At 52.6% G+C, this 17,375-nt stretch overlaps 7 protein-coding genes across 7 annotated transcripts; 2 read left to right on the top strand and 5 right to left on the bottom strand.

The window, feature by feature from the left end:
- Positions 1-223: 223 nt before the first annotated feature.
- BDV17DRAFT_292961 (uncharacterized protein) lies at positions 224-1,639 on the top strand (the record flags this gene model as incomplete). Its single annotated transcript, XM_073762484.1, has 2 exons — positions 224-820; positions 923-1,639. 2 exons carry the CDS (start codon positions 224-226, stop codon positions 1,637-1,639), a joined length of 1,314 nt encoding a protein of 437 aa, XP_073613909.1.
- Positions 1,640-1,713: 74 nt separating this feature from the next.
- BDV17DRAFT_136871 (uncharacterized protein) lies at positions 1,714-2,974 on the bottom strand. Its single transcript, XM_073754232.1, has one exon. It carries the CDS (start codon positions 2,596-2,598, stop codon positions 1,789-1,791), a length of 810 nt encoding a protein of 269 aa, XP_073613908.1. The 5' UTR covers positions 2,599-2,974; the 3' UTR covers positions 1,714-1,788.
- A 201-nt stretch (positions 2,975-3,175) lies between these two features.
- BDV17DRAFT_282887 (oxidative DNA demethylase) lies at positions 3,176-5,258 on the top strand (the record flags this gene model as incomplete). Its single annotated transcript, XM_073760273.1, has 2 exons — positions 3,176-3,339; positions 3,392-5,258. 2 exons carry the CDS (start codon positions 3,176-3,178, stop codon positions 5,256-5,258), a joined length of 2,031 nt encoding a protein of 676 aa, XP_073613907.1.
- A 1,820-nt stretch (positions 5,259-7,078) lies between these two features.
- On the bottom strand, positions 7,079-7,468 carry BDV17DRAFT_292958 (DUF3176 domain-containing protein; the record flags this gene model as incomplete). Its single annotated transcript, XM_073762483.1, has 1 exon — positions 7,079-7,468. The coding sequence occupies one exon, from the start codon at positions 7,466-7,468 to the stop codon at positions 7,079-7,081; it is 390 nt and encodes a 129-aa protein (XP_073613906.1).
- Positions 7,469-8,070: 602 nt separating this feature from the next.
- BDV17DRAFT_136853 (uncharacterized protein) lies at positions 8,071-12,604 on the bottom strand. The gene is made up of 2 exons (XM_073754231.1): positions 12,461-12,604; positions 8,071-12,361 (listed from the first exon to the last, which is right to left on the bottom strand). Exon 2 carries the CDS (start codon positions 12,307-12,309, stop codon positions 8,119-8,121), a length of 4,191 nt encoding a protein of 1,396 aa, XP_073613905.1. The 5' UTR covers positions 12,310-12,361; positions 12,461-12,604; the 3' UTR covers positions 8,071-8,118.
- BDV17DRAFT_136849 (uncharacterized protein) lies at positions 12,586-13,272 on the bottom strand. Its single transcript, XM_073754229.1, has one exon. The coding sequence runs from the start codon at positions 13,201-13,203 to the stop codon at positions 12,802-12,804; it is 402 nt and encodes a 133-aa protein (XP_073613904.1). The 5' UTR covers positions 13,204-13,272; the 3' UTR covers positions 12,586-12,801.
- Positions 13,273-13,810: 538 nt separating this feature from the next.
- Positions 13,811-15,932, bottom strand: BDV17DRAFT_136760 (putative HLH transcription factor (Hpa3)). The gene is made up of 4 exons (XM_073754228.1): positions 15,450-15,932; positions 14,672-15,397; positions 14,385-14,621; positions 13,811-14,332 (listed from the first exon to the last, which is right to left on the bottom strand). The coding sequence occupies exons 1-4, from the start codon at positions 15,646-15,648 to the stop codon at positions 14,022-14,024; spliced, it is 1,473 nt and encodes a 490-aa protein (XP_073613903.1). The 5' UTR covers positions 15,649-15,932; the 3' UTR covers positions 13,811-14,021.
- Positions 15,933-17,375: the final 1,443 nt, after the last annotated feature.

Raw genomic sequence — 17,375 nt, 5'->3', positions numbered from 1 at the left:
GCCTATTCCCAAAATCATACGTCATAAAGCCTGCTCTCTCCGTCTCTTCTGAATCTTTTCTACGTTGTCTCTTTATATAATACTCTTCCGCTCTATTGCCTCCAATATACCCTTCCCTCAATCAACACAACATAATCCACATATCTTATCTGATATACACCATTACTGAAATAAAAAAAAAAAAAGAAAATTTGAAAGAGAAAACAACATACAAAAACAAACAATGAACCACCACCTTCCCCGTCAAGCACCAGCACCAGCACCACCCATCCGCCGCAAGCGCACCAGCCCCCGCCGCCTCTACACAAGCAGCTGCATGCCCGTAAAGCGAGGCCACTCAGTCCTCGACGTCTGTACCTCGTCATCCCCTCCAGATTCGCCCTTGAAAATCGATATTATCTATGATCCCGAAGAAGTGCATCCTGGCCCTGCCCATGCCCACAAGGTTAGGCGGGTTGCAACTGCAACGGAACACAATATCGATATCAAGCAGAACTGGAACTGGAAGCATAAGACGTATGCGCAGCGGTATCAGGAGCGGCTGGCTGTGTATTGGGATGCTGAGGATGAGAAGAAGAAGGAGGAGGAGAGGAGGTTAGGGAGTCCGTTTGAGTCGGATCTGGAGCGATCTGAGGCTGATACTGAGGATGAGTGTGAGGGTGATTTCGATATGGAGATTACGGAGGTGGAAATGGAGGATTTGGATGCAGATGAGGATGATGAGATGCTACTGTTGCCTTGTGGCTACGAGGGCAAACAGGATGGATATGGATGTGGCAAACCCAATTCCAAGGATAAGAATGATAAGATTGGTGATGCTGTGAGTCCGTTCATATTCTGCTTTGTTGCATTATCCGAGGCCATGGCTAGACGTGGCCGGCGGCGCCCGGGGTACTAACACGGCTCCCATGTCGAGATACAGAACGAAGATCGCCAGGCCCAGCCCCAGCTTCAACCAAAACCCCCACAACCAACCCATTCACGACCTCGAATCGCTCCATACCCACTAACACAACATCATGCGCCTCTCTCCAACGACACAATATCAAACATCTTGCTCCAGTGCAAGCCACAATCACCACAAGCACAGACGTGGATTGCCACGCATGAGGCGAACAAAGCAGCCCAGACCCAGGCGGCAATGGACAGGGAGAGGATGCGAGTGAGAGGGCGCCATGGGCTGCGGAGACAAGTATTGCAGTTAAGGCCGAAGAGTGAGTGGAATGTTTGGCGGAATCGGAATATCAAAGTCGAGGACAAGGAGGTGTTGGATGATGGTGAGAATCAGGTAGCCAGCGCCAGTGTCGAGGAGACTAAGTCGGCGGCGAGGGACGAAGGACAGGATCATGATGCGGTTTGGAACCAGGTGCATCCGGGCAATGCCTGTATCCCAGCAGCAGTCAATGGGGGAGGGGCCCGGGGCCAGAAGCAGAGCCAGCCGAAAGCCGCCCTTTCCATGGCTGGATTTAGTCACCGCGGAGCGCCCTATTTCTTGAACGACCAAGATAGAAAGACGCTCGGGGTGCTGAAGACCAGTGCGAGGTTGCAAGTCGCGGCGAGTGATCGTGAGGAATATGACGATATTTCTGGACGCGTGAAACAAGAACTGCGAACGCAGTTTGGTATCCCCGGTGGGTAAGAGACTAAGATCATGGATCCAGCTGGTGTTGGTTGTCTGTTGCCCAAAAGATACTTGCTGCCTTTCTGAGTTCGCCCTTGAATAGCGAGGATATGTCTATGTTTTTAACACTTCTGAGGGCTGTATCGTAGATAGTACACTTCTAACAGTCAACCTGAACCTTTTTTATCCTTGCTAGCCCCCTTGGCTTTCGTGGGACTCTCCAGTTTATCTACCAGGGGCCGGTATGGCGACGCAAGCATGTATTCTGGCGCCGGCGCCTCATCCCTTCTCGGCTCACCAAGAGAAGGACGACGCAGCTGTTCCTCGTGCATCTTGTCCAGACTGTCCCCAACGACCTGGTACTTCGCCCAGTTAACAGGGGGCATACGAACGACGTTCTGAGCCGTCGGAAGGGTCCCTAGCCCTGAGCCGTTTCGATCCTCATTCTCAGCTCCACCCCCACTCTCACCCTCGTCGTCCTCGTCGTGATTAAAGTCAAGAAACCCACCCTGCTCCTTCCTCGTCAACTTCCCCTCCGCAAGATCCCTCACAAACCTCTCCGGATCCTCAGCTGCAGCAATCTTCATCTTCTCAAGCGTCCGTATATCCCGCAGACTCTGCTGCTTCTGTAGCTGGAGTATAGAAATCGCCGAGCGCAGCGCAATGGCATCCGGATTCTCGCTCTCGGAGATCGGAACCGGCGATGGCTCCGGCGCGAAAGTGGGTGGTATGGGTGCGGGGCGAGACGGAGGTATTGAGCTTGAGTTCAAATGTGAAGGGGCATTGTAGGAAGGAGGAGCTTGTGATGTCGGCGAGGGCGACGTCGCTGGCGGGACGATTGGGTGTGAGGTGCCGTTTGTGGTGGGGTGGACGGGCGTGAGATGAGCGAAGACGGGCGTAACGGGGGAATAAGGCGGTTGAGGGGGTGTTCCTGGGCGGGAGGGTTCATTGTTCGTGTTTTCTTCTCCTGGTTGCATGCTGTTGAATCTGTAGGGGCTGTGTTGGTGTTGTCGGTTCCTGGGTGGCGTATCTTTGTTGATAGCTGACGCGATGACGTTTGTCCGTCGCGCAGGTTATGGAAGTGATATGAGCTCAGATGGGACTGAGAATGAGTTCTTCGCAGAAATAGAAAAGAGCTGTAGAGCTTGCGGACCAAATCAAAGACGTATTTCACTGACAGAGGAAGACGAAGGTGCTAGAGGGTGGCTGATGTGATGTGACGGGGGTGGAGGCCGGTCCTTATCGGGAGCCCGATAGTGATAGCAAATCAATCGGCGATCGCGGCCGTTCTCCGCGATTTTAGATAACCGTGGAGGTCAACACGGTGGGCTTTGGAGATAACCTATGTCTAGGCTCTAGATTTAGATATTAGTGTAATCGATTCCTTTAGTCCATTTAACTATGAATATGAATCAGGTTAATTCCTGAATCAAGTTCTGCAATAGCTCTATATGGCCTGATTGCTCTCTCACCGCCCGGGAAAAAATCGCCAGCAGCCAAATTTTCTGGGATTTCTCAATTGTCCTCTAACCAACTAATCACAATTCAAGCAAAATGAAACGCAAGACTGATAGCAGAGAATCACTGAACGGCAATGGCCAGCCTGACACCAAGAAACGGGCTCTGTCGAGCGAGGAGGTCGCATTGCGCTTCCGCGACGGTCTCTTCGAGCCCTCCGTTCAACAGAACTATACCAAGGCCTATGCCCAATCGCAGCCGTATGTGATTTTCGATTTTCATTCTGTGGCCTGGGAATGCTAATCGAATTAGATACCTGCACGGCGTCATCCACCCTCTGATTGAAGACTCTCTCCTGCGCTCCGTCCGCGACGAAATCCAGGCGCATCTCCACTTCACCGAGAAGGAGACCGACATCTACAAAATCTTCCAGTCCGGCGATCTCGCAAACTTGGACGGCTTAGATGACGGGTCGTTATCGCGGTTACCTTCGATCCTCAAGCTCCGCGATGCTTTATACTCTGCCCGCTTCCGCGAGTTCCTGTCCGCGGTCACGGGCTCGGGGAAACTGAGTGGGCAGAAGACCGACATGGCAATCAACGTCTACAACGAGGGATGTCATCTCCTCTGCCACGACGACGTCATTGGGAGTAGACGTCTCAGCTACATCCTATATCTGACCGACCCCGACACTCCATGGCAGGCGGAGTGGGGTGGTGCACTGCGCCTCTACCCCACGGCGACGAAGAAAGACGCCAAGGGTGAAGACGTCAAGGTTCCCAGCCCGGACTTCAGCCGTAGCATTCCTCCGGCTTTCAACCAGCTCAGCTTTTTCACTGTCCAGCCCGGAGAGAGTTTCCACGATGTCGAGGAAGTCTATCACCCCGCGGACAACGACGACAAGTCCAAGAAGCGTGTCCGAATGGCCATCAGCGGCTGGTTCCATATCCCCCAGAAGGGCGAGGACGGGTACGAAGAGGGTTTAGAGGAGAAGCTCGCCGAGCGCAGCAGTCTTTCTCAGCTCCAGGGCCGCGCGGATATCTACGACCTCCCCCAGCCAAAGACAGTCGTCTGCGACGACGATGACAACGCCCAGGACGATAAAAAGGATCAGACCGAAGACGTCAAAGGCAAGGGCAAAGCCAAGGCCGAACAAGAAGAAGAAACCAGCGCGGTCTTCACCGAATCAGACCTCAACTTCCTAATCCAATACATCGCCCCATCTTATCTCACCCCGGACATCGCCGATGAAATGTCCGACGCATTCCTCAACGACTCCTCCCTCAACCTCGAACACTTCCTCTCCAAAAAATACGCCGCCAAAGTCCGCGCTTATATCGAAGAGCAAGAAAAGGCCCCACTTCCCGCCTCATCCGACGAAATCCAGTCCAAGTCAGACTGGACCGTCGCTCGCCCCCCTCATAAACACCGCTACCTCTACCAGGAGCATAACCCCGAGGCTCAGGCTCAGGCTCAGGTCTCAGCAGGCAAAGAGAAAACGCCCATCCAAGAACTTATCAACGACCTCTTCCCCTCTAAACCTTTCCGCAAATGGCTTGCCCTCATCACCGGCTCGGACCGCATTACCAGCTACAACTTCCTTGCTCGTCGCTTCCGTAGGGGCCAGGACTATACCCTCGCTCACAGTTACGAGGGCGAGGAGCCCCGTCTTGAATTCACTTTGTGTCTAACACCAACACCAGGCTGGGAGAAGGAAGACCCCGAAGACGAAGATGAAGGTGAGGGCGAGGGCGAGGGCGAGGAAGCCGCTAAGTCCAGCGAAGCGAACGGCAACACCAATAATTCAACCTCCAAGCCGGAACCCTCCTCCTCCAAACCGCCCGCCACCGAAGAACCCGAAGTCTCTGTCGGTGGCTACGAAATCTACATGGCAGGCGAAGAAGATGACAAGCAAGACGCAGCAATCTACCAATCCGCAGCGGACGACGAAGATGACGGGATCCTATTCAGTACCGCGGCGGGCTGGAACAGACTGAGTATTGTGCTGAGGGACAGCAACACGCTCAAGTTCGTTAAGTATGTTAGTGCCGCGGCGAAGGGGGACCGGTGGGATGTTACGGGGGAGATGGGGGTTGTGTTTAGTGAAGGGGATGATGAGGATGATGATGAGGGTGATGAGGATGATGGGGAGGAGGACGATGGTATGGAGGAGGATTAAGATGATATAAAATAACATCAGCGCTGAGATTGTATTGCAGGCTTTTTTGCTCTTGATATATAACGACCCGTATCTAACAATTATTCATGAATGGATGGTTCTCGAGATACCTGATTGGTCTACCTACCTGACCTATCTACCATCTAGCGCTTGGCTTCGCCTGGTAGGTAGGTAATAATATGTTTAGTTAGCTTAGTATAGTCAGTATTTTGCACATGGGTGTGGTCCAAGGTCGCCTAGCCCAAACAAACACATTCAACACTTCTCCAGCATAAGACCCTTCCCAGCTCCTGGAGCTCTCAGCTCCACCTCTAGCTCCTGCGCGGTCTGCTCCATATGACTCACAGTAGCGTGACTATCATCCCCGCTGGTCAGGCCATCCAAGCCATGGAACAGCACAGCCAGAAGCGATGTTCCCAGCAGCCGCAACCGTTGACGTCGATTTGTAACAATAGTTAACAGCAGGAAAGACACGCTGAGTACCATCGGTGCTGCTGGTAGGATAATCCAGAGCCAGTTCACGGAAACGTAGACCTATGCTGAGGACACAGTGCCGTTGACCGTGGTGCTGCTGCGCGCCATTGCTGACCTAGTAAACGAGGCAACGAGTCTCTCTGTTGCGTCCTCTAGTTCTATTTTGGGGATTTGGAGAATTTTTGGATCTGGCTCTTCAGATCCGGGGGACTGTTAATGAATCCTGATGGATTTGTACTTGTGACTCGGCGTTACCCTCGATGTATTTCCAAATTTTGCCATCGCGGGCAGTCGAAACGCGAATTCAGGCGCATTCACCCAAGTTGATGTTGTGTTGGTCAACGTCGTGTTCATAAGAGTCCCTGGGGTCCTATTGACTTGGTTCCCAGGCAAGTCCAGTAGTGCTTATAGATTTGCCACCGGGGTAGTCGTAATAGACGCTTCCATTGGTAGTGTTGACATAGAATACTTCACCATAGTCAACCGAAATGACGTCGGATGAAACAGCGCCGTTCGAAATAGAGATGTTGTGTGTTTGAAGGCAGAATGACAGGGCACATTGCGTGGCTTTTTGGATCTTGATTCCTTCCGCATGTCCAACCGGGGCAAAGAATTCATTGTGGCATTCGTGATGAGACTGAGTTCCGCGTGGGAGTTCACCGTCTGAGGATTAGATACCCCAGCATAGGTATAGTTGTTGAATGAAGAACCTAGCCCATATTCAAGACCGAAAGGAGACCACACCGTGTGTTGAGGAACCATTACCTGAAACCACAGCTCACCACGCTTGTCAAGCACCGGTATGCCATTACTTGTAGTAGATCTATAAGTGATAGTAAGACCGGAAGATATCCCTCTAGTGCTGTAACCGAGCTTGATTGCTCCTCCGAAATAATCGCGCTCGAGACTACGGAGACTGACTCACAGCTGACCCTGGTCGAAGCAGTAATGTCTTCACATTTGCGGCACAGCCCAACTGATTCAAAGGGCGGCCATGTGCAGTTCCCCGTTAGGCATGCTGGAGTTGGGATGTCGCCAGCACCCTCAGACCATTGTGCTTCAAAAATGATGGACCGAGGCAAGTCTCCAGACTCAAATTGGGGAATGTAGGTTGCCTTCTTCGCTGCAGCAGAGCGAGAATCCTCGACATTGACAGTGGTTCGAATCGGATAAGTCAGGATTTGTTGAATGAAAGTGAAGGTCAACGCGAGAAGTGTAATGAGTGCACCAAGGGGCACGAGGGATTGTCCCCTGTGCTGAAATATGACGATGAGTGATCCAACTGGCCCTCTGCTGGCGCTGTCAAACAACTGCATGCCTGCAAGCTGCTTCGGCTTCTTGTAGAACTAGACCCATTTCAGTTGCTCGATGCATTCTCCAATAACGAATATCAGTGAGGACTTTGGCGACGTGGCTAATGTTGAGATAATCGCGTTGAGTGTCAGCCCGTATGAGAGGCTAGGGGCTGGTTTCTGGTTAAACACCAGATGAACACAGACAATAGAAACAAAGCAGACCAAACTGAATACTACCGCCAGGATTTCGTAGAACCAGGTGCCAAGAATTTGGGATAGACGGTCTATGGGCTCGACGGTTGGTTTCACTATCGGCTCGAGGCTGTCAGCGTCAGGCTCTTCCACCTCCAGAGGGCTTACAGATCGAGGAAGGAGCTCTTGATCAAAGCCGTGGTACTGATTGGCTGAAGGTTCCTCGTTGTTTCCAGGTTCGTGAGACATCTTGGGGCAGTGACTTCTCGATTCTTGCGTGAAGTAGGCCTACGAAAAGAGGCAAGAGGAAGTGATCGCGGGTAAGCAATCAATATTGGTACTTTCCTGGGCTCGGTCCATGATGCCCAGCTGTGAATGTGAAGTAGCCCGACTCTTAAAGACCGGGCTGCCACGAGAGACATCTCTGAACTCTGGAGGGGATGAGGCTGATTCTAGCCATAGTAGCGCTCCAGCCTTTATGGTTCATCCCCCCCCCCCCCCCCCCCCCCCCGGGCCCGAGTGTCCTGCCAATGCTGACACGAACTTGGCCCGATGATCTGTGCCCTCTCGTCTTATCCTATGCTGTACCTATCTATCAGCTATAGTATATAAAAACAGACTCTCATTATGATACTCTTATGGAGCAGTCCATGTTTGGTGCGGCTCACAGTCACGCCCAATACTCGCCGGCCATCTTGAGTCTCTTGGGAGGTTTACGTAGGTGTATACTAGTATGGTGTATAGGCTTCCATGCATAAAGAAAAAGTCATGTATTGTTTCTGATTGCAGCAAGTGAAATGAGATGCTTCCTCTATATGGATTATCATTACTCCGTAGTTTATACCGTACAACTCCAAACATGCACGCAATATGTATACATCAAGGGCAAAAGCACTGTATCAAACAGCCTCAACCCAATTAACCCACTCACAGCCACACCCCCCAGAACCCCCATCATACCCGCCATGCTCCTCTTTATCCTCATCCTCATGTTCCCCATCATCATCACCCGTCGAATTCGGGTTCGAGCCCGAGCTAAAAATCCCCGGCGCCTGATTAACAATCTCCCCACCCCAGCCCCGATCTTCAACCTGCAACATCTTTTCCGTCCCGTTAATGCGCATTCCTTCTTCCATCCCGTAGCAGTACACCATTTTCTTCGAGACGTCGCCGCCGTGTCGGTCTAGCGATATGCTCACGGGGTACGGGAAGGAGCCGGGGGATGTGAAGTCTGTTGCGGAGGATGTTGGTTCCCATGCGGAGGATGTGTCGTTTCCGGACTTGGTGCTGGTACTTGTACTTGTACTCGTACTGTTCCCGGCGATCTTTGTTGAGTTCGTCTCGCGATCAATAAGCCTCCTCCCAATCCTATCCTCCCTCGTCCAAACCGCAACCTTAAATCTCGTCTGCGCCCACGTACACCTAACCCTCGCATCCTCCTTCGTAGATCCACCAATCAAATCAGACTCTTTATTCTTGCTCCCCTGCGTGAGCGGCGCATCCGAGGCCAGGAAAATCGATTTGTCAAAGTAGCTGTAGAACCCGTAGTGCTCGTCGTCTTTGCCGCGGTTGTAGAGGCGGAGTGGTTGGGAGATGGGTAGCGGGTGTAGGATTGCAGGGGCGGCGGTGCCGTCGGAGTCGATGGGGGGTGTAGGGATTAGGGAGGAGATGTCTGGGAATGTTGAGGTGTCGTTTTTGTTGTCTGTATCGCTATCGCGTTTGTGGAGATTTGATGACGAGGAGAGATGTTCCGTCGAGAGGAAAGTGATATAGAACGGCGTCTCTTCGCCGTCGTACGGCTCGCTTGTATTATCGGTGGTTTTCCCCATGAAGACCTGGTCATCTGAACTCGGCGGTTCTGGGCTCGGATTAAAGAGCTGGTTCGTCCCGCGTTCAAACAGTTGCACTTCCCTCTTATCCAGAGAACCCGAAGCATTCACAGGCACAGTACTATGCTCATAACTCCCATTCTGGAACCGAATTTCAACCCGAAAGTTCGGGCGGTCCGCATCATACGGCTGATTGGCACCCTGCTGCTCCCTGGGCAACGCACAAGACCAAAGACTCGACGGCTGTATACAACCAGATTTTTGCACCTGCGCTTCGGGCCCCGCGATTGTGGATATCCCCGTCGGGATGGGCGGGTAGCCCGTGAGATTCAGCCACTGCGATTGCACTGGAGTGCCGTCGCCTTTCCTTGTCAAAAAGACAGCGAGGAGGATCGCTCCTACGACGATGGCGATGAAAAAGAGCGCTATAGCGGCGTACCAGCGGCGGCGGAGGCGACCTTCTCTCCCTGATCGCCCGAAACACCCCTTGTTGGAAAAAGGGCCGCGGCCGCGCCAGAACCCGCCGGCTTTGTGGGCGGCCGCGTCTTCGCGCTCGTAGCGCCGGCGCCGGGCTTCGATGTGGGTTCTTGTGTTGTAGGGGTGGGAGATGTCGTCGGTGGTTATGGGGGCTGCGCGGATGCGCGGTGGGAGGGGTTCGTTCGGATAATAGGAGGAGGCGGCGTTGTCGTGGGGTGTGTAGGCTGGTGCTGGGCCGGCGGGCATGCTCACGTTGGACATCCGGATTGCGCCTCTGTCCGTGGATGATTGGAGGCTTTCTGGAGAGCGCGGGTAGGGCGAGTATGCCTGGGCGCCGTAGTTTGGGGGAGGGGTCTGTTCTGGGGATGGCATCGTGATAGGAGCGGGGGCTGTGCGGGTAGCCTGTGCTGGAGGATCTGGCGTGGGAGTTCCAGATCTTTCGAGTGGGTTATGCGAAGCCATGGAACCCCGAGGCGCCTCATAGAGTCTGGGATTGTCGAAGGGGTTAGGGGAGGGCGCGGGACCCCTAGACGCTCCATAAGGATCTGGAGCATCGAGCGCCATAGGCTGAGCAGGAGGCGCAGGTGCTTCATAATGATAGTTCGAGGGTTGAGCGGTCGGTGCCTCGATGTGGATGTTCGCCGGTGGTGGAGCAGCGACACTCTCAACATGAATATTGTTAGGTGCGGGCTGAGCCGGAGGGGGGTATTCTCTAGGCTGCTCAAGGTAGGGATTCGTTTGGACCGGTGTGGGGGGTCCTCTGGCGCCCCCGTACGCATCTGCCCCGGGAGAGTTGATAGCTGGACTCCCACCTGCCCGTTCACTAGGTGTCGCTCGCGAGCCATTCAACGACGCAGATAACCTGCCTGCATCATCTGAGGGACTCGAGTTGATCGAAGTGATCCCGGACGCCGGCGACTCAAGGTTATTAGAGCGAGGCATGTCGTCGACGTCGATGAGCAGGTTTCTGTTCCCTTCCCCGGTATCCTCAAACGATGGCTCACCACCAGCAACAGCGATCTTATCCTTCAGCGTAATCGAACAGACGTGTCCCTCGCATTCGAAATACGGCGTCCCGCTGAAGAGTTCATGTGCGCAGGCCTGGTAGTACTCAGCCGCAGCACCCTGGATCCTCTGACCCGAGAACATCATCGACACACCCCGGTCTTGATCCTGCTCCCCAGGGTTCTGTCCCTGAGATTCCCTCTTCGCCTGCCCCTGTTCGTCGATGCTCCAGTCAAAGTCAGCAAAGGGGTTGGTACCATTCATACCCCTCTGCCAGCTTGATATTCGCATCGTGGCCTCGGGTGTATCCGGTGAAAAGTAAGATCTCTCAATCCCTTTATCCTTCTCCTTCTCGACCCATTCTCGCTTTTCCTCCCACCATTCATCCGTCAAACCCGTTGAGCTGGTCGAGATGGTGGGCAGTTGGGGCCGGATCTTGGTTGTCGTTGGGGTCTTAGGGCTCAGAAGGGAGCTGGCGCTTAGTAGAGGTGAGAGCAGGTAATTCCACCACCCTTGCGACGCGCGGGCGTTGAGCGCCGTGTTAATCGTGAGTCTCTCAGACGGTTTGGAGAACTTCGTCTTCTTAGAGTCGATTGAATTAGATCGGGGTCGTCCGGCGGGTTTCTCATCTTCCGCATCATAGTCGACCTTCTCGTTGACGACACTTGCGGACATCGAGCGGCGCTTTCGAACGGTGTTCGTGATTCCTGGACGGGCAGTACTTGCTAAAGTTGAGCTGTCATTCCCGGTAGAGTACAACGCTGGGAGCGCAGGGACGGGAGGCGCATCAAATGGAGCATGCCCTAGGTGCGGCGACGGCTGCGAATAAACGCTCGATGCAGCCCTTGGGCGCCGTGGCTGTATATCCTCCGGACTGAGATGGTTCCAGAAACCACCGTCTTCGCCGTCCTCTTTCGCGGGCGTAACTATAATCGACGGCGTCGGCGGAGTAAAGGTAAACTGTGTCCCTGCGCTATTCAGCTCCTTCTCCTTTGGCTTCTCGTGCCCGTTCTCGTCTTCACCGTTCATCAGTTCGGGAGAGTCATATGGTACGGAGAATCCGATTACGATAGGTCGGTCTGTAGGTGAGATGCCGTCTGCCCGATCCGTGACTTTCCTCTTTGCTCCCCTGGAGCCCGAAGCCAAGACGTCGAGAAGCGAGGCCCTCTTCCTGCTTTCTCCCATATCTGCTGCATCATCCTGTAATTGCTGGAAACCGCGCGTATCGCCTTTTGCCTTCTTTGTGTCTCCCTTCTTCAAAATCCCCTTGAGCTTTGCGGCAGTGCGCTCCTCCTCTCGCGCCTTGGAAAGGACCTTGAGATCGTTTAGGTCGATAAACGGCCCGGTTGTCTGTTTCGTTTGCGGCGTCGACCTGGGAATGTCCAGATTCAAACCGACTGGTCGCCTCGAGCTTCCTTCTCTTCCTTCCGTACTTGTAGTCGTCGTTGTAGCACTGCTCGTGGACGCTGTATGTGTATGTGTAGTCGCCTGCCCAACTCCAACAACCTGGACCCTCCGGGCAGCAGTACAGTCCCAATCCCGATCCCTATTCTTGTCTGACATCTTTGCGAGAAAGTCAAACGGTCTATTCCTTTCCATCTCGTGGTCTCGACTTTGGTCCCGCTCGCGCTCGCGCTCCTCCTCATCTGATTCACTCGGACTGGCAATCTCATCTGTTATCGGCGACGAGAGAGGGAATTTGGGGACAAGGGGGATGGTCAGTTGTGCGCACGGCCGCGGCCTCTCCCTCTCCCTATCTGGGCCTGAGGCAAGCGGCATCCCTATACCGATTCTTCTCTTCAGGCGTCTGAGCTGGATGCTCTCGTTTTTTCTGGGCATGGTGAATTAACATCAGTATTAGTTCTGTTAGTCAACAATTCAGGGTTGAGGGAAATGTCGATCATATGGAGAAAAGAAATAAAAGACCAACCTACAAAAGGAAAGAAAGTCAAGAGTTGCACTCAATAAAGTCCCCTCAGACAAAAAGAGTAAGGGCTCTCGAGATAGATCTAGATCTAGACTCTTCACTCCGACTCTACAACTCGCAGTGCAGATGACGCAAAGAAAAGGACCCTGAAATGCACGGGTTCTATACCGGGTGACGAAGGAAACGGTTGATTGATGGCGAATAAAGGATTGAAAATGGGAAGAAAGAATGGATGAAAGGACTGGAGTGGATTAATGCCAACCATGAAACAGAGCAACCCTCCTATACAAGGCCAGTCCGAACCCAGACCCAAGACAAATCCAGACCCAAGCCCAAGCCCAAGCTCACCTGCAACAGAACCAGCTATTGTCATTCAGGTGTGAGGGCCATGAGTCATAGTCCAGTAGGTTGAGGAGGTTGGATTGGATGAGGAGATGTAAGAAGTGCTCAAGGAAGTAAAGAAATAGAAAGAAAACGAGCAACTCCAGAGCTACTCCCGTAAAACTCAAGAACAAGAAAAGCCAACAACAAAAGATAGTAGAAGAAAGAAGACGCACAGAAAGCAGCGGCACGCGCCCGTTTTGTTGGCTGTCTGGCCATGCCATCTTCACCAGCAAGCTGCAAGTCAAGCACTCTCGACGCAACCTGCCAGTGAGATGCCATCTCGGTAACAAACTCTGCAGATTCAAATCTCCGGAACCCACGATCCCTGAAGACAGACTAAACACGACCCGATCATTGGACATGGTCTGAAGATGGAAGACGGTTGTCCTGTGGCAGGAGACGCAGATTGGCTGGTGGTGAGTGTGTAAGCGCCGGGTTTCGGGAGCGACGCAACTAAGAATGGCGGCGCCGTCGCAGAGCTATTTTTGTTACGATGTACTTGATTGGTTAAGACTGCGTTTCAGGTTCAATCGGATTGTGGATTATTGTCAAGCTGGAGGAACTCTGGAGCTATGGTATACGGTCGTTGGGATATCTGAAGAATCTATTTATGTTGTTGCTGCTGATAAAAAATGGTCTCAACGGCGCCTACCCAAACCCTTCCAATCCCAAGTGCCCACCGTGGAGCTCCAGCCTAAGCCTAACGCCTCGACCCCATCCGTTCTGCTGAAAAAAAAAAAAAAAAAAAAAAAACCATAGCCAGTATATACAAACCCCGAAACGAACAGATAGATCTTCTTTGAGAGAAACCCCAAAAACCCCAGCTCCAATACATCCAGTTCCCAGTTCCCAGTTCCCAGTTCCCAGTTCCCAGTTCCACAGCGTTTCCTGCCCGACAAAAGTACACTAGTACAACGCAGCCCCGTCAAAATGAGAAGTGAGAAGATATGTAAGTAGGTTAGGTGTATAATAACAGTCGTGGCTTAACTCATCAACTTGAAACCGCCACGCACACAAATACAGCGCTTGTTGAAGAAACTGCCACATTTCAAATGTACAAGAAGCGTCAAACTGGAACAAAATAGGTATCAATGTCGTAACTGATGGACCGTAACGGTTGACGTAAGTCGATCGTGGATGCATTCCGAAGAGTTTATCAAGACAGCCAGTGATGCTGCAGCTACCGAGAATTATCAGTATACTGCACGCCTTGCATCGGTGCAACAGAGCCATTCATTAATGGAGGTAACGTCCGCGGCTGCTCCTGTCCCATCGCCGGGCCTGCATTATAATTCGTGAATACTGGCGGATGTGCCTGGCCATTCGTCGGTGGGGGAATTGCATGATGCTCAAATATGGATGGTCGAGGCTGGCCATTCGGTTGTTGCTGATTGAACTGCTTCCGCATTTCCTCAATTTCATGTTGAAGCAGCTCATTGTCTCTGCGCTGTTGTTTGATTGTTGTCTCCAGTTGCGAGATGTACTCGATTGCTGTCAAGCATCAGCCACTGCTCATATTCTCAAAACGTAAAAATCGACATACCTCTTGTAAGCGTCTCCCATTTACTAGACTTGTTGGTCTGGCCCTGTGGAAGACGGAGTCGCAAGGACTCGAAGCAGTCCTTCATCTCACTGCGGCGCTTTCTTTCCGCCAATTTATGCGTGACTCTGAGCTCGGGCGTTCTGCTATAAGGAGTGCTGCCGGCATGCGGATCCGCATCAATGATATTGCGGACCTGTTTGTGTTGCAGGCTGTGATGGTGTACGCTAGGAGGAAGTTCTACAGTCAATTAGTTCGCGTCCAACCGTACAGCTTGATCTGGAACTTACCATGCTGACCGTGGGGTAATCGAGATTCCGAGTACGCACTATTCAAAGATTCAGTAGCACTAGGTTTACGAGAAAAGGAAGACCTGTTAAAGGAATCTGAGCGCGTCGAGACGTCCGGATCAGGAAAGGCATAAGCTAAACCTGCAGTGGGAGCTTCCGCATTGTAGATCTCGGACCGTGGGTTCGAAGAAATCGCAGGCGCAGTGCGACCAGCCGCAAATCCACGATTTTCCCGCGACGACATCGGAGACAAAGGCGAAGTCCCTGAGAATCGAGGCCCTCGGTAGTTGTTGTCCCCCGGAATCCCTCGTTCTCTTTGCAAGCTTGATACGATGGACGTTTGGGAAGCGTTCGTGCTGTGGTATGGAGAAACAGGATTAAGCGCTAATGAGCTCAGGCCCTGGTTCACCCTACTGTCGACACTGCTCCGTCGCGATTCCACCGGCTCTGCGACACTACTCCGATGAGAGGGGGCCTCGTAGTTCTGATTAATCGATGGCAACGCGGGAGGCTGTGACGAGGCAAAGTTTGGGGACGGTTGTGCTCCTGCTGATGGGGGCGTCGTCGTATTCGATTGGTCACCTGGGTATGGCGATCGGTCGGACAGGTATGAGCCGCGTTGCGGCGACGGTTGCGATGATGTGAGGAAGGAGATGTTTGGCTGATTCCCGGTGCCATTCGTTGCTGTTGAATAAGTCGAGGACCCTAAAACCCACTGATTAGAATCTAAGGCGGTTAATTTCCCGGGTATTGTTCGCCCGAGTGAGGCATGACCTACTTGTACTTTGAGGCATGGACCAATTGCCCGAGTCACGCTCAATTGTATTCAGAGAGGCGTTTCCAGGCGACTTCTCCGCCGGGACCGGGGTATGGCCCATGCTAGCCGTCAGGGTAGATATCGAAGGCAGAGTTTGCGCTGAGCCTGTGGTTGGAGGATACGGCGCCCCCCATGGCCGGTTGTTCATATTCGGGTCCATTGTAACGTAGGTAGGTAAATGAGCGTCGAGATTGAGTAACGAAAGATCCAAGTTTCCACGGCGAATACACTATTTCATGTTCCGGGAACGCGATAGCGAGTATGAGGATTCTTTGTCGAACCCGTTTCGTTGCAAATTTTACGATGGGTTTGTAGCGTCGGTGCGGCTTTCGTTTTTGTTTAAGCGTGCAAATCGTCAAGATAGCAGCCACGTGGGTATATTTTGAGAGACGCAGATCCCATGCAAACGCGGAATCAATCACAAGCTCCCCTTTCAAAGGGCCGAATCGTGTTTCCTCGAGTAGATGTCCCAAATCGTAATGCGCCTATCGAGATATCCCTTCCGGCGGACCACGGAGGTCAACGTTGACGGACGGCGATGTGCAGGTCGAAAATCACCGGGGAACGAACAATACTCCGTAGCAAGGACGGGGAAGTGGTGATCAGGTCAGGCCGGAGATAGAGTCTGCAAGGGAGGAAGGGTGCATGAACGAGAGAACGCGCATCGATGAGCGTCGGGTAGCGGAGGGCGACGAGTGAAAAGAATTCGACAGGTCAAATGGTGCTAAATGTCGACTAACAGCAAGAACGAACGAGAGCAAAAGAAGGTGGGGGAAGGGAAACTGTTCGAATCGAGTAGGGGCGGATGTTAGTGTACGACAGTACGGCAGGATAGAAAAGAAATGAGACTAGGGATCATCTTCGAGATCTTGGGCGGGTTCGGAGGTACAGAGAGCGGGTCGCTTACCTGTGGCAATAATTAGTGCAAACGTTTCGGGGGCAGAACGTGGCACGAGATCTAGAAGGACGAACAATTGGGCAGGGCGACTGGTTAGGGCAAAGACTCCGAAAAGCAGAGACAAGCCAGGCTGAGGTGCGGGGAGCGAGACTTGGTCTAGGAGACTTAGTCTAGTCGAAGAGAATCAGAGAAGGAGTGCGAGTAGTGGAAATTGCAGAGTCGCACTTGGTCAGAGTGTCAGTGACAAATTTCCGTTCTGGCCCTTCTGGGCTCCGGTCCGCCTCTGCAAGAAGTTTGGCACGAGGCTAGTTGTGAAGACACGAGTTATGACGCTTGTGCAGATAACAATCTTTGGGATATTGAGAATCCAGGATTCCTGGCTCTGGATCTGCAATTTGTAGTCTGAGTGCAATAATAATGACCAGAGAAATTCTCAGAGCCTGTTGCACGAGAGTCGAGAGAGTCGAGAGATAAATGACAGGACCGATCGAGGGCGGAGTCACCTTTTCTTTTTCCCTTCCCTTCTTTTAAATAATCGGGGTAGGATTTTCGTTCTTTTAAGATTTATTACGGCCGAAATGAATCTGATGCAGAGTGGCTCCTGCTTCAATTCCGTCTCTCAAGCCACGATAGAGTCCAGAGTCCAGGCGTTTCTGGGCCGGTAGGTTGATGGCTCGTTCTGTGGTGAAGTTTATCTAACTACTCGATGGCCTGTGTCCTACATATGTAGTCACTGGCATTGAGAGAAGACGTGACACTGACTGCGGCAATAAGAAATCCCACTACCGCCGTAGCCAGGCACCTTCCCGAGAGATAGTACTTTACAGCCCTTACTAGTAGATGCATAGATACACCCCAATTTGAGCAGGCACAAAACTGATAGGTTTTCCTTGGCGTCTCCAAGCTTGCCTCGTGGGCTCGTGAGTTGAGAGTCGTGGCCTGTCCATCATTCAGACTCTTCCCTAGTTGAGTTTATTGCTAACCACGCC

Source organism: Aspergillus undulatus (assembly GCF_047715775.1).
Source record: "Aspergillus undulatus strain CBS 261.88 unplaced genomic scaffold BDV17scaffold_37, whole genome shotgun sequence".
In the NCBI taxonomy this organism is placed as follows: Eukaryota; Fungi; Ascomycota; class Eurotiomycetes; order Eurotiales; family Aspergillaceae; genus Aspergillus; species Aspergillus undulatus.
This window is presented reverse-complemented; position numbering and strand designations above follow the sequence as displayed.

Excerpts from the sequence above, each read along its gene's own strand:
- BDV17DRAFT_136871 (XM_073754232.1), bottom strand. The coding sequence starts at position 2,598 with ATGCAACCAGGAGAAGAAAACACGAACAATGAACCCTCCCGCCCAGGA.
- BDV17DRAFT_136853 (XM_073754231.1), bottom strand. The coding sequence starts at position 12,309 with ATGCCGCTTGCCTCAGGCCCAGATAGGGAGAGGGAGAGGCCGCGGCCG.
- BDV17DRAFT_136849 (XM_073754229.1), bottom strand. The coding sequence starts at position 13,203 with ATGTCCAATGATCGGGTCGTGTTTAGTCTGTCTTCAGGGATCGTGGGT.
- BDV17DRAFT_136760 (XM_073754228.1), bottom strand. The coding sequence starts at position 15,648 with ATGGACCCGAATATGAACAACCGGCCATGGGGGGCGCCGTATCCTCCA. Across the intron at positions 15,398-15,449 it reads GTCCATGCCTCAAAGTACAA|ATTCTAATCAGTGGGTTTTA; the intron begins GTAGGTCATGCC and ends TAACCGCCTTAG. Across the intron at positions 14,622-14,671 it reads ATTACCCCACGGTCAGCATG|AACTTCCTCCTAGCGTACAC; the intron begins GTAAGTTCCAGA and ends AATTGACTGTAG.